This window comes from Desmodus rotundus, chromosome X (genome assembly GCF_022682495.2).
Source record: "Desmodus rotundus isolate HL8 chromosome X, HLdesRot8A.1, whole genome shotgun sequence".
In the NCBI taxonomy this organism is placed as follows: domain Eukaryota; kingdom Metazoa; phylum Chordata; class Mammalia; order Chiroptera; family Phyllostomidae; genus Desmodus; species Desmodus rotundus.
In genome coordinates, this window is record NC_071400.1 from 70,435,151 (window position 1) to 70,455,434 (window position 20,284).

Below are 20,284 nucleotides of genomic sequence, written 5' to 3' on the forward strand. Positions count from 1 at the left end.
AACACCCATTTTAAGTCCCCAATTTAAGTTTCAGAGTGATGTTACAGAGCCTAAGACTAAGTAGAAAAACCTTGAGGAAACAAATCTGTCTTTCCTTTACTACTGAAGTGGCATCATATAAGTAGGATACCTAGCAAACATATGCCACATAGATTCTCAGTGGCAGAAAGTGAAAAGTACACAGGCATTAGTATTAGACACATGTGGGTTTGAATCCTGGTTCCCTTGCTATGTTGTCTTGGGGAAATCACATAACCCCTTGGCACTCATTTTCCTCATTTTTAAAGTGGAAATACTGCAAACTTTTCAGAGTTGTTGGGTGCATTGGAAATGATATGCATCATTATCCAGAGCCATGTTCCCTACACTGTAGAAGGATATTAAACAGCTGCTATTGTTACTACAGAAACAGGTCATGTGCAAACTGAACACACACACTTTACCTCCTTTCCCATGTTATCCATTGTCCGCCACAGGTTGTTGTAGTCCAGATATGCAATGGGGTTCCATACAGGAGGGAATGCACCCCGAAATGGGTAAGTTTTACCCTGTAACATAAAAACAAAGGATAATACCTTAAATGAGGATAGTATTTTAAAAACTCAAAAGCAAGTAACATATGAGCCATTTTCAAAGTAACAGAATCCTCTACTACAGGGGTGTCAAACTCATTTTCACCAGGGGCCACATCAGCCTCGCGGTTGCCTTTAAAGGGCCGAATGTAATTTTAGGACTGTATACATGGAACTACTCCTTAACTAGGGGCAAGGAGCTTGGCGCTGCTGCCAGGTAGAAACAAGGTGCCGGGCCGGATAAAACAAGGTGGAGGGCCAGATTTGGCCTGTGGGCCTTGTGTTTGCCACCTGTCCTCTACTGTGTCAAAAGCAACAAGTATAAGTAGTTTTTAAGGCCTTATTTACTAATTTAATTCCTTTTTCTTTAAACCCAAAAGACGTTGTGAATTTTCATAATGTCACAATACCTACTAATAGAATTTAGCGTGAGATTTTGATTTTTTATCAAATAAAAACATTAGAGCCGTAGCTGGTATGGCTTAGTGGATTGAGCACCAGTCTGTGAATCAAAGTGTCACTTGTTCAATTCCCAGTCAGGGCACATGCCTGGGTTGCCAGCCACATCCCCAGTAGGGGTGCACGACAGGGAACCACACATTGATGTTTCTCTCCTTCCCTTCCACTCTATCTAAAAATTAATTAATTAATTGAAAATAAAAGCATTAGATATTTTCAGAAAGCCTACTGTGTGCACTGCACAACATTAACAACTGTGTTGAATTTTTAAAAAGGGGCTAAAGCAAACTCCTGACCATCAAGGCAGGGACACAAGATGTAACAGTATTTGCATTCATGTGTGCACACACACTCCAACTAAGTAAAAATATACACAGCCAGTAAGTGACAAACAAGAAATTTTCTCCTCAACAGTAACAAATTCAAATAAGCTTGGCAGATAACATGATCCAATTTCTTACCTGAAAATACTATGTAATACTATGTAATGCTGTAATACTTTTTGGGACTCCAAAATCTTTATCATTACCACCACTAACATCACTAACATTTATTAAGATCTTTCTCCATGCCTGGCACTGGCCTAAGCTCTCTATATGCTTTATCTTATGTAATGCTTACCCCAACCCTGAGAGGCAAGCCCTATTAATATTCCCATTTTATAAATGAGGAAATCAAAGCCCAGGGATATTAGCTAGGAAATAGAAGAATACAAATTTCCTGTTCCCAAAGCAGTTGCCAATAAACATTAAGTTTTCTGGCCTCCCATGTAGTTGATGAAATGTTGAGATAGGCTTGTTCTAAAGACATCTTAAACTTCCCAACTTTTAAAATACAGAGAAATTTGAAATGTAAAAATTATAAACCTTCCACTCATATTTTTTTATAATTGTAAAGAGTAAAACTGGAGACTAAAAAGCTCTGAGGTATAAGATGACCACTCAGCAAACAAGATCAACTTTGGAAAATGCCAAAACATGTTCTGAGAGAAATGGGCAGAGACATTTTACCCACAACACAAAAAGTAGCTATTGAGAGGGGAAAGAATGAGGTTAAGCAATGGCTCACAGGCAGCATTGACAACAGATGGTTCTTGTTATAATTCTTCCCTTAATTAAAAGTGGGGGGAAATCTACATTTTTCTCTATAAGATGAGTTTATACTCAAGTCAATAGTCTCATAAAGCACTGATTTTGCTTTGAAAAAATATTTTTAAAAATTAAATATGCTCAATTGTCATGGAGCATTAAGAAAAGTATTATAAACATAACTCCAAAAAATATGCCCCACATTCCTATTGAAGTTCTTCTCAGGGCAAGGCCGACCTAAGTAAGATTTCATTCAAAGTCCTATGGACCCCATCACCTAAGCCTTGTTGAACAGAGGTGGCAGGAGAACTGAAGAATCCAGCAAGAGAGAAATGTCTAGCTCACAAATGGCAATCTTTGTAGGAATGGGAGCCATGGAATATTCTAAGAAGATTATAAAGACTCATCATGGCATTAATCTTTATATGGTTGAGAAAAGCACCAAATTGATAAAGGGATTTTAGTAATTACTCTTAGCATTTTCTGGCTTCTCCACTCTTATTCCACAGAAAAACCTAAATTTGCTAAAGAAATGCATATACTATGTGGAAAACAGTCACTTACACATCACTTCTTCCTTTCTCACAAGCCCCTGAGAGGCTTATTTCTTCCATAGCCTGCTTCTAAACTAGGTAACTGTTGAGACTACTCTTTGTATGTGTGAATCCCCAAAGTAGTGCAGTGGGAGGGCCTGGTGATGTCTGTTAGCTGACAACTCCCTGTTAACCAGACCTTTTCAGTTTCTTAAATGTAATGTCATAGTTTTCTCACAAAGGTGTCAGCAGTTTCTCAATCCCAAACCAACCACTTAGCAGCAGAAAGTGAGGAAGTGACTGGAAGCTGGCTAAGAGCTGACCATGTGGCATTGTTCCCTCTTGGACCCCTCCCCTACACGCAGTCCCACATTGCAGCTAAGTGGGTTGCCCTGATCCAGTGAATACCTAAGGCTCTGCCCCTTAATACATAACAGGTGTGCCGAGAAAACAAAATATGGCCCAAATGAAAGGACAGATCAAAGCTCCAGAAAAAAAAAATACAACTAAGCAGTGAAGAGATAGCCAACCCATCAGATGCAGAGTTCAAAACACTGGTCATCAGGATACTCACAGAAATGGTTGAGTATGATCGCAAACTGGAGGAAAAAGTGAGGCTATGAAAAGTGAAATAAAGGAAAATGTACAAGGAACCAACAGTGAAGGGAAGGAAACCAGGGCTCAAATCAACGGTTTTCAGCAGAAGGAAGAAATAAACATTCAATGAAAACAAAATGAAGAATCAAGAATTCAAAAAAAATGAGGAAAGGCTTAAGAACCTCTGGGACAACTTTAAATGTTCCAACATCCAAATCATAGGGGTGCCAGAAGGAGAAGAACAGCAATAAATGGAAAACTTATTTGAAAACATAATAAAGGAGAACTTCCCCAATATGGCAAAGGAAATAGATTTCCAGGAAGTCCAGGAAACTCAGAGAGTCCCAAAGAAGTTGGACCCAAGGAAGCACACACCAAGGCACATCGTAATTACATTACCCAAGAATAAAGATAAGGAGAGAATCTTAAAAGCAGCAAAAGAAAAGGAGAGAGTTACTTAGAAAGGAGTGCCCATAAGACTATCAGCTGATTTCTCAAAAGAAACCTTGCAGGCAAGAACAGGCTGGCAAGAAGTATTCCAAGTCATGAAAGGCAAGGACCTACATCCAAGATTACTGTATCCAGCAAAGCTATCATTTAGAATGGAAGGGCAGATAAAGTGCTTCCCAGATAAGGTCAAGTTAAAGGAGTTCATCATCACCAAGCCCTTCTTATATGAAATGTTAAAGGGACTTAGCTAAGAAAAAGAAGAAGAAGATAAAAAATACAAACAGTAAAATGACAACAAATTCACGACTATCAACAACTGAACCTAAAAAACCCCCCACAAAAGTGAACTAAGCAAACAAGTAGAACAGGAACAGATTCATAGAAAGAGATCACATGGAGGGTTATCAATAGGGGAGGGGGAGAAGGGAGAATGGGGGAAAAGGTACAGGAAATAAGAAGCATAAATGGTAGGTACAAAATAGACAGGGGGAGGTTAAGGATAGTATAGGAAATGGAGAAACCAAAGAACTTAGATGTATGACCCATGGACATGAACTAAGGTTGGGGGAATGATGGAGGGAGGGGGAGTTCAGGTCAGAGGGGAATAAAGGTTAGAAAAAATAGGACAACTGTAATAGCACAATCAATAAAGTATATTAAAATAGAAAAAATAAAAAAATGAAAAAATTTTATAAAATCTTAAACAAAGGTCAAGTTTAGTTTGTGCCTGTCTCCAAAACCTTCCTACCCTTCCAAGTTGGCTTTTAATCTTTAGAGGAAAATGTCTTTGATACAGCAAAAATTGTTGATGTGTACTGGAACACAATGTCCCTGGAATTGTGCCCAAAATACTTAAGTCCCTTTGAACAATCACATCCTTGATCTACCGACATTCATAAAAACAAGAGACTGGTGCCAGATGAGGACAGTTTATGGCTTCCACATCATTCTTTATTTTTGGTCATGTAAGATAAGCCAAGCTTATAGTAAGCAAGTAGCATTGGTATGTTAGAGAGTTTCATCTCTCTGTATTTTTATATTTTAGTTAAACAAAAGGAAATGAGTGGTATTAAAGGGTATCATAGGCCACTTAGGAAAGCTGCCAACTATTTTTCTTTAATCATCTTGAAAATAAACAGATATATTCTGGATTGGCTTAAGAATATGTCTGTAACCCATGTGAATTCCTTGGCACCCTTCTAGTCCCAATGTTTGTGAGAAGCCTATAAAAAATTTTAGTGATTTCTTTTCTATAGTTCATAATAATTCTTTAAATAATGAAATAATCTAAAAAGACACATTAAACAGGATGGCAGTGTTACATTGTATTAATAGTTAATAAAATAATTTTCTTTCTCTTTCCAAATGCAGGTGACTCAGCTCTCTTCAAACGTGCATAGTTCTACTCTACCTAGAAAAAGCCATCATAATTGATATGGAAAAAATCTATCCAATGTGCTGGTTCTCCCAAGTCTGCACCCAATTCCCATTCTTTTCAAGACCCTCCCTTCTCTCATCTACTGACTTCCCCAGCGTCCAAACTACAGACTTTTTCTTTTCCTCTGGCCAGCCATTTCCCTGGGGAACTCATCCACTGTCTGGGTTTGTTATTATATTTGTACACTGTTATGGTTTGCATTTTCATGCCTCTGCTCCCTTTATGTTTATGAGTATTACCAATTTGTTATCTATAACCTTTCACAAAAACTCAAGAGCTGGCAGCATGTTCCTGAATATTTGTTATGACCTGGTATTTAATCTTATTCTCAGCCTCCCTTCTCAGGACTTGCACAGCTATCAGCTAACACAGTGGGCACTTGAATTGTACAGTCCCATCTTTAGGAAAAGATAACCATTAAGCTCACATATAAATAATGACACATTATCAAGAATGAAAAGGTTTCAAATAAATAGTTATGCCATTTTCTCCAAGGAATTCTAGTTATATACAGTAATTACAAACAAAGCAATTATGATAGAAATAATAGGAGTTCTGGGGGCTGTTGAGTAAGTAAACATAATTGACAGAGCATTTTTAACAGCTTTAAGATATCATTCACATGCTCTGTAGTTCATACATTTAATATAATAGTTTTGGATATATTCAGAGAGTTGTGCAACCAACACATGTAATTTTACAACATTTGGTCACCCCAGGAAGAAACCTTCACTCATTAATAGTCATTCTCCATTATCCCCCACTCCATTTGAAGAACTGCCAAATTATTTTTCAAAGCAGCTGCATCATTTTACATTCCATTCTACATTATGAAGGTTCCAATTTCTTAATATCCTCACCAATACTAGTTATTGTCTATCTTTTTTTTATGACAGACATCTTGGTGGGTACAAAGTGGTATCTCATTGTAGTTTTGACTTGCATTTCCCTAATGACAAATGATAGTCAAAGTTAAATCAGGCTTAATGTGTAGAAGGTCATATTGTTGAGTACATCCTCACTACTGTGACACTTTGTATGTGGGCCCACTAAGAAAGTGACAGTGGAAAGACATGGTGTGATGGCTTTGTACTGTGTCAACTTGTTCAGGCTGAACTGGATTTCCCAGATTTTTCTTTCCTATACATTTCTGGTTAGGGTAGGTCACAAGACAGATTCTTATATGAGAGTTAGAGAGCATAAGTAAAGTAAAGCAGCACTCATTTTGTGGTTCACGCACACTGTTGCTTATCTCATGGCACAAGATGGTGGCCTATGGCACCTCACCATTTCTTACACTATATTCCACTGGTTTATGTATGCCTTACTTTCCTGACTAGTCTCAGTGAACCTGAGAAGAAGGACAATGTTTCACATATCTTTATTATCTCCTACACTGCCTTGTAAATGACAAGGTTCCAAGAAATGCACCATAAATGAAGAAATAAAAGGGAATATGAAATTCTTGCTTTTCCTCCGCCCCTTTAAGTAACAGAAGCAGCAAGACAAAAAAAAAAAATAAAATAAAATAAAAAAGGCCCAAATGACAGAACACTTCAAAGCTCCAGAAATAATTCAACTAAGCAGCGAACAGATAGCCAACCTATCAGATGCACAGTTCAAAACACTGGTAATCAAGAAGCTCACAGAATGGGTTGAATTTGGTCAAAAATTAGATGAAAAAATGAAGGCTATGCTAAGAGAGACAAAGGAAAATGTACAGGGGACCAATAGTGAGACGAAGAAAACTGGGACTCAAATCAATGGTGGGGACCAGAAGGAAGAAAGAAACATCCAATCAGAAAATAATGAAGAAACAAGACTTCAAAAAAATGAGGAGAGGCTTAGGAACCTCCAGGACATCTTGAAACGTTCCAACATCCGAATTATAGGGGTGCCAGAAGGAGAAGAGGAAGAACAAAAACTTGAAAACTTATTTGAACAAATAATGAAGGAGAACTTCCCCGATCTGGCAAAGGAAATAGACTTCCAGGAAGTCCAGGAAGCTCAGAGAGTCCCAAAGAAGCTGGACCCAAGGAGGAACACACCAAAGCACATCATAATTACATTAGCCAAGATTAAAGAGAAGGAGGGAATCTTAGAAGCAGCAAGAGAAAAGGACACAGTTACCTACAAAGGGGTTCCCATAAGACTGTCAGCTGATTTCTCAAAAGAGACCTTACAAGCAAGAAGGGACTAGCAAGAAGTATTCCAAGTCATGAAAGGCAAGGGCCTACATCCAAGATTGCTCTATCCAGCAAAGCTATCATTTAGAATGGAAGGGAAGATAAAGTGCTTCTCAGATAAGGTCAAGTTCAAGGAGTTCATCATCACCAAGCCCTTATTATATGAAATTTTAAAGGGACATATCTAAGAAAAAGAAGATAAAAAATACGAACAGTAAGAATGACAGCAAACTCACAGTTATTAACAACCACACCTAAAACAAAAACAAAAGCAAACTAAGCAAACAACTAGAACAGGAACAGAACCACAGAAATGGAGCTCACACGGAGGGTTATCAACAGGGGATTGGGAGGGGGAGGGGGGGAAGGTACAGATAATAAGTAGCATAAATGATAGGTGGAAAATAGACAGGGGGAGGGTAAGAATAGTGTAGGAAATGTAGAAGCCAAAGAACTTGTAAGTATGACCCATGGACATGAACTCTAGGGGGGGGAATGTGGGAGGGAGGGGGTGGGCAGGATGGAGTGGAGTGGGGGGGGAATGGGACAACTGTAATAGCATAATCAATAAATATATTTAAAAGAAGAAAAAAAAGAAACAAGCTATGAAGACAGTAAGCAGTTTTTTGGCCATCACTGATGGGTTGTCTATACTACTGAAATGAATGTCAAAAACACACGCTGGGTTGTAGATGGAAGCCTGGTGCCCTCTGAGTGGCATTGTTGGCTTCACTGTGTGACTGGCGATCCTCCAACAACAAAACCACCTACTGCTCATAAATTCATGTGTACAAACCATAAATTAAAGGTGTGTGACAAAAAAAAGAAATTCTTGCTTTTATAGCCCATCTCATATCATGTTTAGCTTTAAGCATCCAGTCTTTTTCTATGCAAATGACTTTTTCTTTTCCCAACTCAGACAAGATCTTCTAATGAATGTCAATTTAATACTAATTTTTAATATCAATTCCGCATACATGCCTTTTCTAAAATAGCCATAACCAGCATTACCATCAAATTTAGTAGAATTCACTATGTATAAGATGTTGAAGGGAAAAGAAAAAGAAGACTCAGTTCCTTAGGAAACCTAAATCTCTAAAAACATTCCCTATGTTAGCATTTCTCATTCTCATCTTTATGGCTGTTATATAAAAATGGGTTCCATGGTCATAAATTTAGGAAATCTCAGCTTATAGTTAAACAGCTTTAAAATTTTTTTTTTACTGCCAATCCTCATAGGACTCCTAGTTTGCTAATGGACATCTTGGCTCTCAAAGACAGAGTATGGAACACTTCCAAAAACTATCTGGCCAACAAACCCCCTCTTTGGCAAAGAACTTTTGAGAATAATGTTGCTAAGAAAATATTCCCTTAAGCATTCTTTCTTCATATTCTGGCTGGCATTAGCACGAGCCTGAGAGAAAAATGGGAAAACATGGGAAGATGCAATAACTAGAAAACTTATTTTCCAAATGCTACATTGAAATATATTTTCATGAGTACCTCTCCTGGACAAAAGAGTACATCATCCCACAACAATGAGTTGAATAAGAGACGTAAAAAAAAAATCACACTTGCACATCTACCTAAAACTGAAACTGCTCTGTGCTGAGTCTTGGGCTGGGACTTCTGCCACTTGGAACTGAGCAATACAGAGAGAAAGTGCGTCAGAACAGATCAATAGGGTCAAGGGGTATTAACTGAGTGCATTCACCTTGTTCATCCTGGTGACTGGGCACATGCAACCCTGACCTTCTACTGGATGGAGTTAACTCAGATATGGTTTCTATGATCACTACAGTGAAGATATAATGAGGACTTGCAGTGGGGAGGGAGGGTAGACCAGGAGCCATCAGATTCCTAGCACAATCTTCCCAACATTTGTACATCAGAAAAGTATTTTTAAGAAAATCTACACATTGGGAAAAGTCACAGACACTCAAAAACTTCTTTGGTAGGGGCCCAAATAATTATGTAGATTAGCAACTTCACCATGTCTGTGTCCCAAGAGCTACTTTTATCAATCACTACTGGTCAGGAAGTGTGAGCCAATAGTGATTCCTTCCCAACATCTGTGAAGCCTTATACTTTCTCAGAGATGTTTATCTGCTGAATATGGCTGTAGAAACTAGACTACTGAACACACAAAATTAAATCTTAGCCTGAAGTTCACTGTGTATAATTTGAGCCAGACAAATTACATGAAAGTTATGAGAATGAAAGGCAATGAACTAGTATTTCAGTAATTGTTCTCTTTGTTTGAAAAATCTGGCATCACAGCTTTCAGGATCAAAGTGTTCATTTCATTTAACTATGATAACACACATTTTCTGTGATTCTACCTAGAATTTTCTTCTTCTGGTTGCATTAAACTCAAAGACAAAGCAAAAAATAAAATGAAATGCTATGAAAATAGTATTGGCCTGCTCAAATACAAGGTATCAACATTATTATGATTATTTGTTCTTTTCAGTTTCAAGTTCTGTGTTTGCTAAAGCTAGTTATCCACTAGATTTTTACATTTATCTATCTGTCTGTCTCTGTCTCTCTTTGACACACTTCTGAAGGACCTTGAACTTTCTCCCATCTCTAAAGTAAGGATAACTGTCACTTACTGAAACTCTGAGGCCCACTAAGTTTTCAAAAATTATTTGAGTTTGACACAGTAGTGAAAAACCTTGGAGTCCACACCTGAGGGAGAGGGGTATGTAGCATCATCGATCCTATTAAGTGGCAGGACAGGGCAATGGCTGAAAAGATTTTCTGGCTGGGTCAGAGTGTGTTCATGGGACAATGGAACTTCCCTTCTTTAGGAAGTGTCTAGAATGGAGCAGGTATGGGATTCACAGTACATTAGAAACTTTTTTCAAGGTTTCAACTGTTAGAAAGCTATTCTGCAAAAGTTTGAAAACTGCAGACCAATGATTAAGCCTTTTGGTTGAGTTACTGGGTGTATGGTCTGGGATGAATGTAGGGGCTTCAAAAGGGCAGAATAGGGAAGAAGTACAAAGCGAGAAGTAGGGAGGAAGGGGGACATTCTAACTTCAAACTGGTAACTACGTTCTAATCTGAAAGATCAAAACCTCCAGGAGTTGAGTTATCATGAAGACTAGAGCAATTATCTTGAGGAAGTTGCTTATATAATGTTTCATTCCATTCACAAGATACTTTTTGCCATTAGCCAACATGTTGAGGCCCCACTTGAGGAGGTAATGACAAAGTTCCAGAGACTTAGTGAGAGAAATCCTCTGTCTGACTTAAACCAAGGTAGGAGGGTGACTCTACATAATTTCTCAATGAATGATTAGAAAACAATTTATGTGGTAATAAACTCCCGACTAAAAATGAATGGAAGGAAGATTAAAAGAGTTCTGTAGATGGATGATGGTAGCAAAACAGTGTGAATGTACCTAATGTCACTAAAATGTGCACCTAAATATGGTTAACATGGTAAATTTTATGTGTATTTCACAATTGTTTTAAAAATTAATGGAAAAAATTAATAATTAACCTGAATTTGCTATATATTGGGATGTCTGTCACTTCAGCTGAGCAGAGGTTTTATTCTCTTTGCAACTAAATCAGAGACTTATCCCTGAAAATTTATAGGAAAAAGAAAGCCTTTGAGAGAAAATGGCTAATGCTGACTGAGCTTTCTAAATAGTACAAGGCTTTAAGAGTAATTTCTGTCACTTAGCTTTCCTGTGACCACAAGAAGTAAATGAAGTCTTTTTAAAATGGATGGGAAAAACAAAGGAAGTTACTAAAAACTACTCTTTACAAGCTATGTCAATATATCTTTATCGTGAATACTTGATATTTCAAAGTGAAAATATGTAAACATTTTTAGTTTCTCTGCTTTTAAAAACCTACACAATTGGGAAATAAGAGAGATGGTGGGGAGATAGGTGGGTGCAGAGTCCACTTTCCCCTGCACATGGGTGAAACACCTACCCGATCTAAGGAACAAAGCGAACAGCCAACAGTACCCCAGTGTTTATGAAGATAGGAGATCAAAAAGTAGAGAGGACACGGAAAAAAAGACGGTAAGGGGATTGCTTCAGGACAAAAAGGTCCCTGAGACGAGCTCTCAGAACAGAGCACTGCAGCCCCAGGCCCATGACTGCCGCCTACCAGGCCTGCAGCAGGACTCCTAGGAGAGAGCCGAGTTAACGAGTAAACGGCTCCCTCCCCTGCCAAATAAGGCTTGAGCAGCACCCAGAGAGACCAGGTTGCTTGAAGGGAGGGGAAGAAGGATGAAGTGTGGTAAACATACAGAGACTGTGGGCGCCAGCTGGGGAGAGTTGAGAGTTGGGCCCTGTGGGGTCCTGACCCAGACAGTCACCAGTCTAGCTGGAGAGGTGGGCTGTGTGAGAGGACAGGCACTTCCTTGTATGGAGCAGCAGGATTGAGCAGGAGGATTTTCTCAAAAAGAAAAAGACCCTTGGGGGCACTTTGGGGAATTCTCCTGCAGCAACAGCTCTAGTGTCCTCTCCACTCGGCTGCCCAGTGCTCCCGCCGGGCTGTGGGGGATATCCAGCCCAAATCCTAAGCACCAGGGGGAGAGTGCACACCCGAAATCACAGGCACAGACCAGGGAGTGTGCAACGTAGAGAGAGGTGAGACCACAGGCAACAGGGAGAGTGCGAATCTAGGAAGGCCCTGCACAGGCGCGAATACCCATAGCCCAGAGGAGGGTGAGTGCCTGAACCTGCGGGTCCAGGGGCCACTGGAAAGCTGGGCCTGAGGCTGCCCAAGTGCTGGTTGGGACAGAGAAGAGCTGGCCTAGGCTGCCTCAGTTGGCTGCAGCCAAAAAGACCAGCAAAACTGGTTTGGCCAGTTTGAGGACAGAGGGCTTGTTTGGGGGGATTTTTTTTTCTTTGTTTGTTTTCTTAAGTAATTTTTATTATTATATTTTTTATTATTTTTTTCTTTCTCTTAACACCTTCTTCCTCTAATTACTTCTTTCTTGTTCTATTCCTTCTTTCTCTCCCTTTATAGCTCTTCTTCCTTCTGTCTTTTTTTTTTTTTAAATCCCCACAAGTGAGACAATAAAACCTGGAACTCTGAAAAGACCAAAGTTGGACCCAAAGAGGGAGCATCCCAACAGCTAAGACAGTGAAACAAATTTCACTTTGCTACTCCAGAGAACTTGTAAGATATTGTATATTTGTATTATTATTATTTTTTCATTATCCTTACATCACTCGTTTTATTAGTGTTTTTGTATCTCTCTTCTTTCTTTGCTTGACTGGTTAATATGCATTTTTTGACTGGTTTCCCCTTGTTCTCTCTTTCATAGTGTATTGTTAATTAACTGTCTTTCACTTCACTTGGGTTCCATTAGCACACTACTCTAGGACCTATACTCCCTATTCTAGTTATCCAGGTCACATAGATTCTGTCATATGATTGTTGCTCCATTACTATTGTAAATAATAGCTGTTCCATACATCTGTAAATACTACACAGAACCCCTCCCAGATCTCAGCCCACTTCACTGTTCCCTGAACTTTATTACTGGTGTGGTTAACTCTATTCTCTCACACATTACACATATTTTCTACCCTTTACCTCATAATCTGACCTCCCACAAGCTCACAGCTTTCTAGATACAACTCACAATCCTTCTCCCCCAACAACAAGAGTCTCATCTTCTTTCCGCCCTTGAAAAAAAGTGGCTACATGGATGAAATATCACTGTTAAAACTATATATATATATATCCAAAGGATCTCCTATCTCTTCTCTAAGGGCTGGTACTTTAAATATCATATAATACAATCCTGCTGTCTTAAACCATTTCGCCTTCCCCCTACAACCTACCATAAAAAAGAATAGGTAGAAGCCTGAACACCAGCATACCTCCTGGAAGAGGAAGTCCACCAACAAAGGAAACACCAACAGCTTAGAACAGAAGAAGGAAAAGGAGGGAGTGGAAGTCACACTAACTCAACCCAGGACCTATCGGGAAATACAACTAAATAGTGAAGAAATTACTAAGAACAAACAACTGAACAAGAGCAACAGAAAAGCCTCAAAACCTTGTACATACAGAAGAACCAGCTCCAATACAACCTGTCCACACCCGCACAATAGAAAACAAGAGGTGGGGGAAAGACTGACACTCAGATAAACAGCTGGTGGGAAAGACACACCAAAGAAAGACCCAATAAGCCCCAAAATCAAAGACATACACAGAGCTAACATGAACCACAGCCCCAAATCAGTAAGATCGGGAGATCAAGGAGACTACCAATGAATCTCACAGGAATTCTATCACAGAAATTTACACCATAAACCCACGGGGTCAGAACAGAGCAACTTAAGAAGCAGAGGCTAACAGAAAGAGTCTCACAAACATTGGAAAGACAAAGAAACAAGCCCCAAATGAAAGGAAAGGAGGAAGTCTCAAAAACAATGCTAAATGAAAAAGAGTCAACTCAACTATCAGATATTAAGTTCAAGGAATTGGTTATAAGGAACCTTAATAAGCTCACACAGAATTACCAAAAACTATAGGGAAACTACAATGAACTCATTGTAATCTATATCAACATGAAAAAGGAAAGAGAATTTATCAACAAAGGCAAAGAGGAAGAGAAGAATTCATTTTCTGAACTGAAGAACACAGTAGAAGGAATCAAAAGCAGGCTCGATGAAGCAGAGGATTGGATCAGCGAACTGGAGGACATGGTAGAAAGAACTCCCAGAATGAGCAAGAAAAGGAAAAGAGGCTCTAAAGAATGAAGAGGTAATAAGGGAAATGCAGGAAAACACAAAATGTAATAATAGCCATATAATAGGGACACCAGAAGGAGAAGAAAAAGAGCAAGGGATAGAAAACCTGTTTGAAAAAGTAATGATGGAAAATTTCCCTAATTTGATGAGAGAAAAAGTCACACAAATCCAGGAATCACAGAGAGTCCCAAGCAAGAAAACCCAAAGAGGCCCACTGCAAGACCATCATAATTAAAATGGAAAAATTCTAAGACAAAGAGAGAATCTTAAAGGCAGCAAAGGAGAAACAGGAAGTAACACACAAGGGAGACCCAATAAGGTTAGCAACTGACTTCCCAATGGAAATGCTCCAAGCCAGCAGAGAATGGCAAAAAATATTCCAAGTAATGAGAACCAGAGGCCTGCAACCAAGACTACTTTACCCAGCAAGGCTCTCAATCAAGATAGAAGGACAAATAAGGAGTTGCCCAGGCAAAAGAAGTCTAACAGAATACACCTCCACCAAACCAGCTCTGCAAGAGATACAAAAGGGACTGCTTTAAGGAAAGGAAGAAAAAGAGAGAGAGAAAGAGGAACACAGGTATGATAAAATGGGCAATGAATCTATTACCTATCGATAATAACATTAAATGTAAATGGATTAAATGCTCCAATCAAAAGACATAGAATAGCTGAATGGATAAGGAAGCATGACCCACACATATTCTGCCTGCAAGAGACCCACCTCAGGACAGAAGACTACACAGACTGAAAATGAATGGCTGGAAACAAATTTCCCAAGTAAATGGACAGGGAAAAAAAGGAGGGGTAGCAAAACTCTTATCAGACAAAACAAACTTCCAAAGAAGGGCCATAAAGAGAGACCCAGAAGGTAACTTCATAATACTCAAAGGAAGAATCCACCAAGAAGACATAAACATTGTAAATATACATGGTCCCAACATAGGAGCACCCAAACACATAAAGAAAATCTTGGAGGACTTCAAGAAAGATATTGACAGCAACATAATTATAGTAGGGGATTTTAACATACCACTGTGAAAAACGGACACATCTTCTAAACAAAATAACAACAAAGATATTGTGGCATTGAACAATGCCTGAGATGAAATGGACTTAACTGATATATATATATATATAGAGAGAGAGACTTTCATCCCAAAGAAGCAAAATACACATTCTTTTCAAATGCACATGGAACATTTGCAAAGATAGACCACATGATAGGACACAAAACAAGCCTCAACCACTTGAAGAAAATTGAAATCATATCAAGCATTTTCTCTGACCATAAGGGACTGAAACTAGAAACAAATCTCAAGGAAAAAAACCCCAAACACTCAAAAACGTGGAGATTGAATAGCATGCTGTTAAACAATGAATGGGTGAAGATTAGGGAAGAAATCAAAAAGTTTCTGGAAACAAATGAAAATGAACTCACAACAATCCAAAACCTATGGGACACAACAAAGGCAGTTCTGAGAGGGAAGTCATAGCAATACATGCCACCTAAAAAGAATAGAAACATTTCAAATAAACAGTATAACCCTACACATACAAGAACTCGAGGAACAACAACAAAGACAACCCACAGCAAGTACAAGGAAGGAAATAACTATGATCAGAGCAGAATTAAATGACATAGACACTAAAAGCAAATTCTAAGGATCAATGAATCCAGGAGCTGGTTCTTTAAAAATATAAACAAAATCGATAAGCCTTTGAGCAGACTCATCAAGAAAAAGAGAGAGAGGACCCAAATAAGCACAATCAGAAATGAAAGAGGAGAGATTACAACTGATATCACAGAAATACAAAGGATTCTAAGAAATTACTAGGAAGAACTATATGCCAAGAAATGTGAAAACCCAGATGAAATGGACAAATTTCTAGAAATATACAACCTTCCAAAACTCAATGAAGAAGAAGCAGAAAGCCTGAACAGACCAATAAAACCTGATGAAATTGAAACAATATCAAACAGCTCCTGACGCACAAAAGCCCTGGACCAGATGATTCCACAGGAGAATTCTACAGAGCATTTAAGGGAGAGCTAACCCCCATCCTCCACAGATTATTTCAAAAGTTTCAAGAAGATGGAAGACTCCCAAACTCTTTTTACAAAGCCAACATCATCCTAATCCCAAAACCAGATGAAGACATAACGAAGAATGAAAACTTCAGGCCAATTTCACTGATCAACATAGATGCTAAAATCCTCAAGAAAATATTGGAAAACTGCATCCAGCAATACATTAAAAAGATGATACACTGTGACCAAGTGGGATTCATCCCAGGGATGCAAGGATGGTACAATATTCGCAAATCCATAAACATAATACATCACATCAACAACAGCGAAGACAAAAATCACATGATCATATCAATAGATGCGGAAAAAGCATTTTATAAGATACAGCACCCATTTCTGATAAAAACACTCAGCAAAGTTGGAATAGAGGGAGCATTCCTCAACATAATAAAGGCCATATATGAGAGACCTACAGCTAACATCATACTCAATGGACAAAAACTTAGAGCTTTCCCACTAAGATCAGGAAGAACACAAGGAAGCACCCTCTAACCACTCCTCTTCAACATAGTATTGGAAGTCCTAGCCACAGCAATCAGACAAGAAAAAGAAATAAAAAGGCATCCAAATGGGAAAGAAGGAAATGAAACTGTCACTGTTTGCAGATGACATGAAGTGTACATGGAAAATACTATAAACTCCACCAAAAAACTACTCGACCTAATAAATGAATTTGGCAAAACAGTCGGATACAAAGTCAATACTCAGAAATCAAAGGCATTCCTGTATACCAACAATGAAACAGCAGAAACAGAAATCAGGAAACAAATCCCATTTGATATAGCAACTAGAAAAATAAAGTACCTAGGAATAAATCTAACCAAGTGGGTAAAAGACCTGTACTCAGAAAACTACACAACAGTGAAGAAAGAAATTAAGGAAGACACAAACAAATGGAAGCATGTACCATTCTCATGGATTGGGAGAATTAACATCATGAAAATGGCCATACTACCCAAAGCAATTTATAGATTCAATGCAATCCCTATTAAAGTACCCATGACATGTTTCACAGATACAGAACTAACATTTCAGAAATTTATATGGAACCATAAATGACCTCAAATAGCTGCAGCAATTTTGAGAAAGAAGAACAAAGCAGGAGGGATCACAATACCTCATATCAAACTGTACTACAAGGCCACTGTAATCAAAACAGCCTGGTCCTGGCATAAAAACAGGCACATAGACCAATGGAACAGAACAGAGAGCCCAGAAATAAACCCAAGTCTCTATGGTCAATTAACATTTGACAAAGGAGGCAGGAACATAAAATGGAGTAAAAATAGCCTCTTCAACAGATGGTGTTGGGAGATCTGGACAGCTACATGTAAAAAAATGAAACTGGATCACCATCTTACACCACACACAAAAATAAATTCAAGGTGGATAAAAGACTGGAATATAAGTTGTAACACCATAAAAGTCCTTGAGGAAAACATTGGCAGGAAAATCTCAGAAATTCCACACAGCAACATCCTCACAGACACGTCCCCTAAAGCAAGGGACATAAAGGAAAGAATAAACAAATGGGACCTCGTCAAAATAAAAAGCTTCTGCATGGCTAAAGAAAACAGCACCAAATTACAAAGAGAACCAACAGTATGGGAAAACATATATGCCAATGATACCTCAGACAATGGTCTAATCTCCAAAATATATAAAGAAGTCACACGACTGCACTGCAGGAAGACAAACAACCCAATTAAAAAATGGGCAAAGGACTTGAACAGACACTTCTCCAAGGAAGACATACAGAGGGCCCAGCGATATATGAAAAGATGCTCAGCATCACTAGCCATCAGGGAGATGCAAATTAAAACCACAGTGAGGTACCATCTCACACCAGTCAGAGTAGCCCACATAAACAAATCCACAAACAAATGTTGGAGAGGATGCAGAGAAAAGGGAACCCTAGTACATTGTTGGTGGGAATGCAGACTGGTGCAGCCACTGTGAAAACAGTGTGGAATTTCCTCAGAAAACTAAAAATGGAATTGCCCTTCGACCCAGCAATTCCACTGCTGGTATTGTACCTTAAGAACCCTGAAACACCAATCCAAAAAAACCTATGCATCCCAATGTTCATAGCAGCACAATTTACAATAGCCAAGTGCTGGAAGCAACCTAACTGCCCATCAGCAAATGAGTGGATCAGAAAACAACGGTACATTTATACAATGGAATTCTATGCAGCAGAGAGAAAGAAGGAGCTTATACCCTTTTCAACAGCATGGATGGAACTGGAGAGCATTATGCTAAGTGAAATAAGCCCGGTTGTGAGGGACGAATACCATATGATCTCCCCTTTAACTGGAACATAATCAACTTAAGAAAAAAGCAAACAAAATATAACCAGAGAAATTGAACTTAAGAACAATCTAACAATAACCCGAGGGGAGTGGGGATGGGATACTGGGAAGGGGTATTCTCAAGAACTACTATAAAGGACACATGGACAATTCTAACGGGGAGGGTGGATGCGAGGTAGGGAAGTGGGATTGGGGGTGTGGCGTGGAGGGGTGGGGAGAAAATGCAGACAACTGTAATGGAACAACAATAAAAAAATATTAAAAAATAATAAAAAAATAGAAACCTACACAATTGTAATTTAGAGAGAAAACAAATAATCCTTTTTGTATTACCTTATTTTTACAATCAAAATACACTTTCTTATCATGATCACAGGCCCACTATCACTTGCTTTCCCTAATTGTCTTCTCTCTCCTACCGTAATTCATAAAAATTACTTTAAATCCTCTTTTTCCTTTCTTTTTTAACCAAGCAGAGTATAATGGCATAAAATATTCTTGGACATACTTTGGCTAATGACTTTACATAAATCATTTATCAAAAATTATAGCCAACAACTCCAAACCATGCTCCAGACCTCTGTACTTAGTATTTTAACACAATAATAAAATCCACCTGTTGTCTTCAGCCTAGTGAGCCTAACTGACATGGCCTGGGGTTGCTCTGGTGGCAGGTGCTCATGAATGCCAGAGGGGATCCAGATCTGTAACTCAGTATCTTCTCAAGACAACAGAAGCCACTCTGCTGAATGGTGCCACATATGGCCTCCAGGCACACACTTTTACTCGTCAGGTCCACGGGAACCCTTGATACCAAAGTGGCAGGTAATTTTTGTCCCATCTTGGAGCAGTTTATTAAAGGTTCACAAGTTGACTTTCCGCCCATGGAATAAGGGACAATGTGGTATAGCCCACAGAACCCTGAGTTTAAGAGCTGGAAAATCTCACTTTGGCCCCTAAAATTCTCTGAGCCCCTGTTTTCTTATCTGTAAGATGGGGGGAAATGTTTATTACTTCACAGGATCCTTGGGAAGCTCAAATTGAGGCACAATAGTAAAAAGCTAGGAAAATTCCTTGGCAAGTGGAATAAGGAAACAGACAAATACCTGAACAAAGTGGCTGAACAATTTACAGCCAGGTCCAGGTCACCAGGGCAGAAGGCCCTGAGTTCCTGGCAGGGGGCAAAACTGGGAAAATATAAGGACCTCACCCCCAAGGTAACCTTTCCTCCCCTGGCCTTTCCTCCGTGGAGATAACATCCAAGCCTCAGTTGTATTTCATTTCAAGGCCCAAAAAAGCAGCAAAAACACTCTATTATTACAAGCAAGAGGTAAAAGACAGTTATACCTGGCAAACATTAAGACCACCACCAACAAAAACTACATCCTCTGCTTTCAACACAGCCTACTGGCTAAACTAAAGTTCACCTCCTAGCAATAACAACAACAACAAATTACTTAGCATTCCACACACACACATTCTGAAAAACCTTTGATTTTAGTTGTTGGCATAGAAACCTGGAGTAAATGCCTGTGGGAAGAACAGAATAAATACAAGGAAAAAAATGCTTCCTGAGTTGTTACTATCAGGAAAGCCTGCATTGTTTCAAATAAATCTTTATCACACCATTCTCTAAAAACAAATATGTGGTATATATTTACAGATTCTAATTTTATTTAGAGAGGATGTGGAAAGCAGGGAGAAAGTCAGAATGCATGAATATGCCAATTTGTCCTTCAAAGCAGTTCCTGAAAAATGCCTTGCTCCATTTCTGGTAGTGTTCTCCATCTCCACACCCTACCTATATTTCTAAGATC

General features: G+C 38.9%; 1 protein-coding gene across 1 annotated transcript in view; it reads right to left on the bottom strand.

The window, feature by feature from the left end:
* The window catches only part of MAOA (monoamine oxidase A), an 87,361-nt gene that overhangs the window by 29,948 nt on the left and 37,129 nt on the right, over window positions 1-20,284 (bottom strand). The window contains exon 4 of the mRNA XM_045187515.3: window positions 444-548. Coding sequence (XP_045043450.3) covers window positions 444-548 — 105 coding nt within the window. The remainder of the gene's footprint in view (window positions 1-443; window positions 549-20,284) is intronic.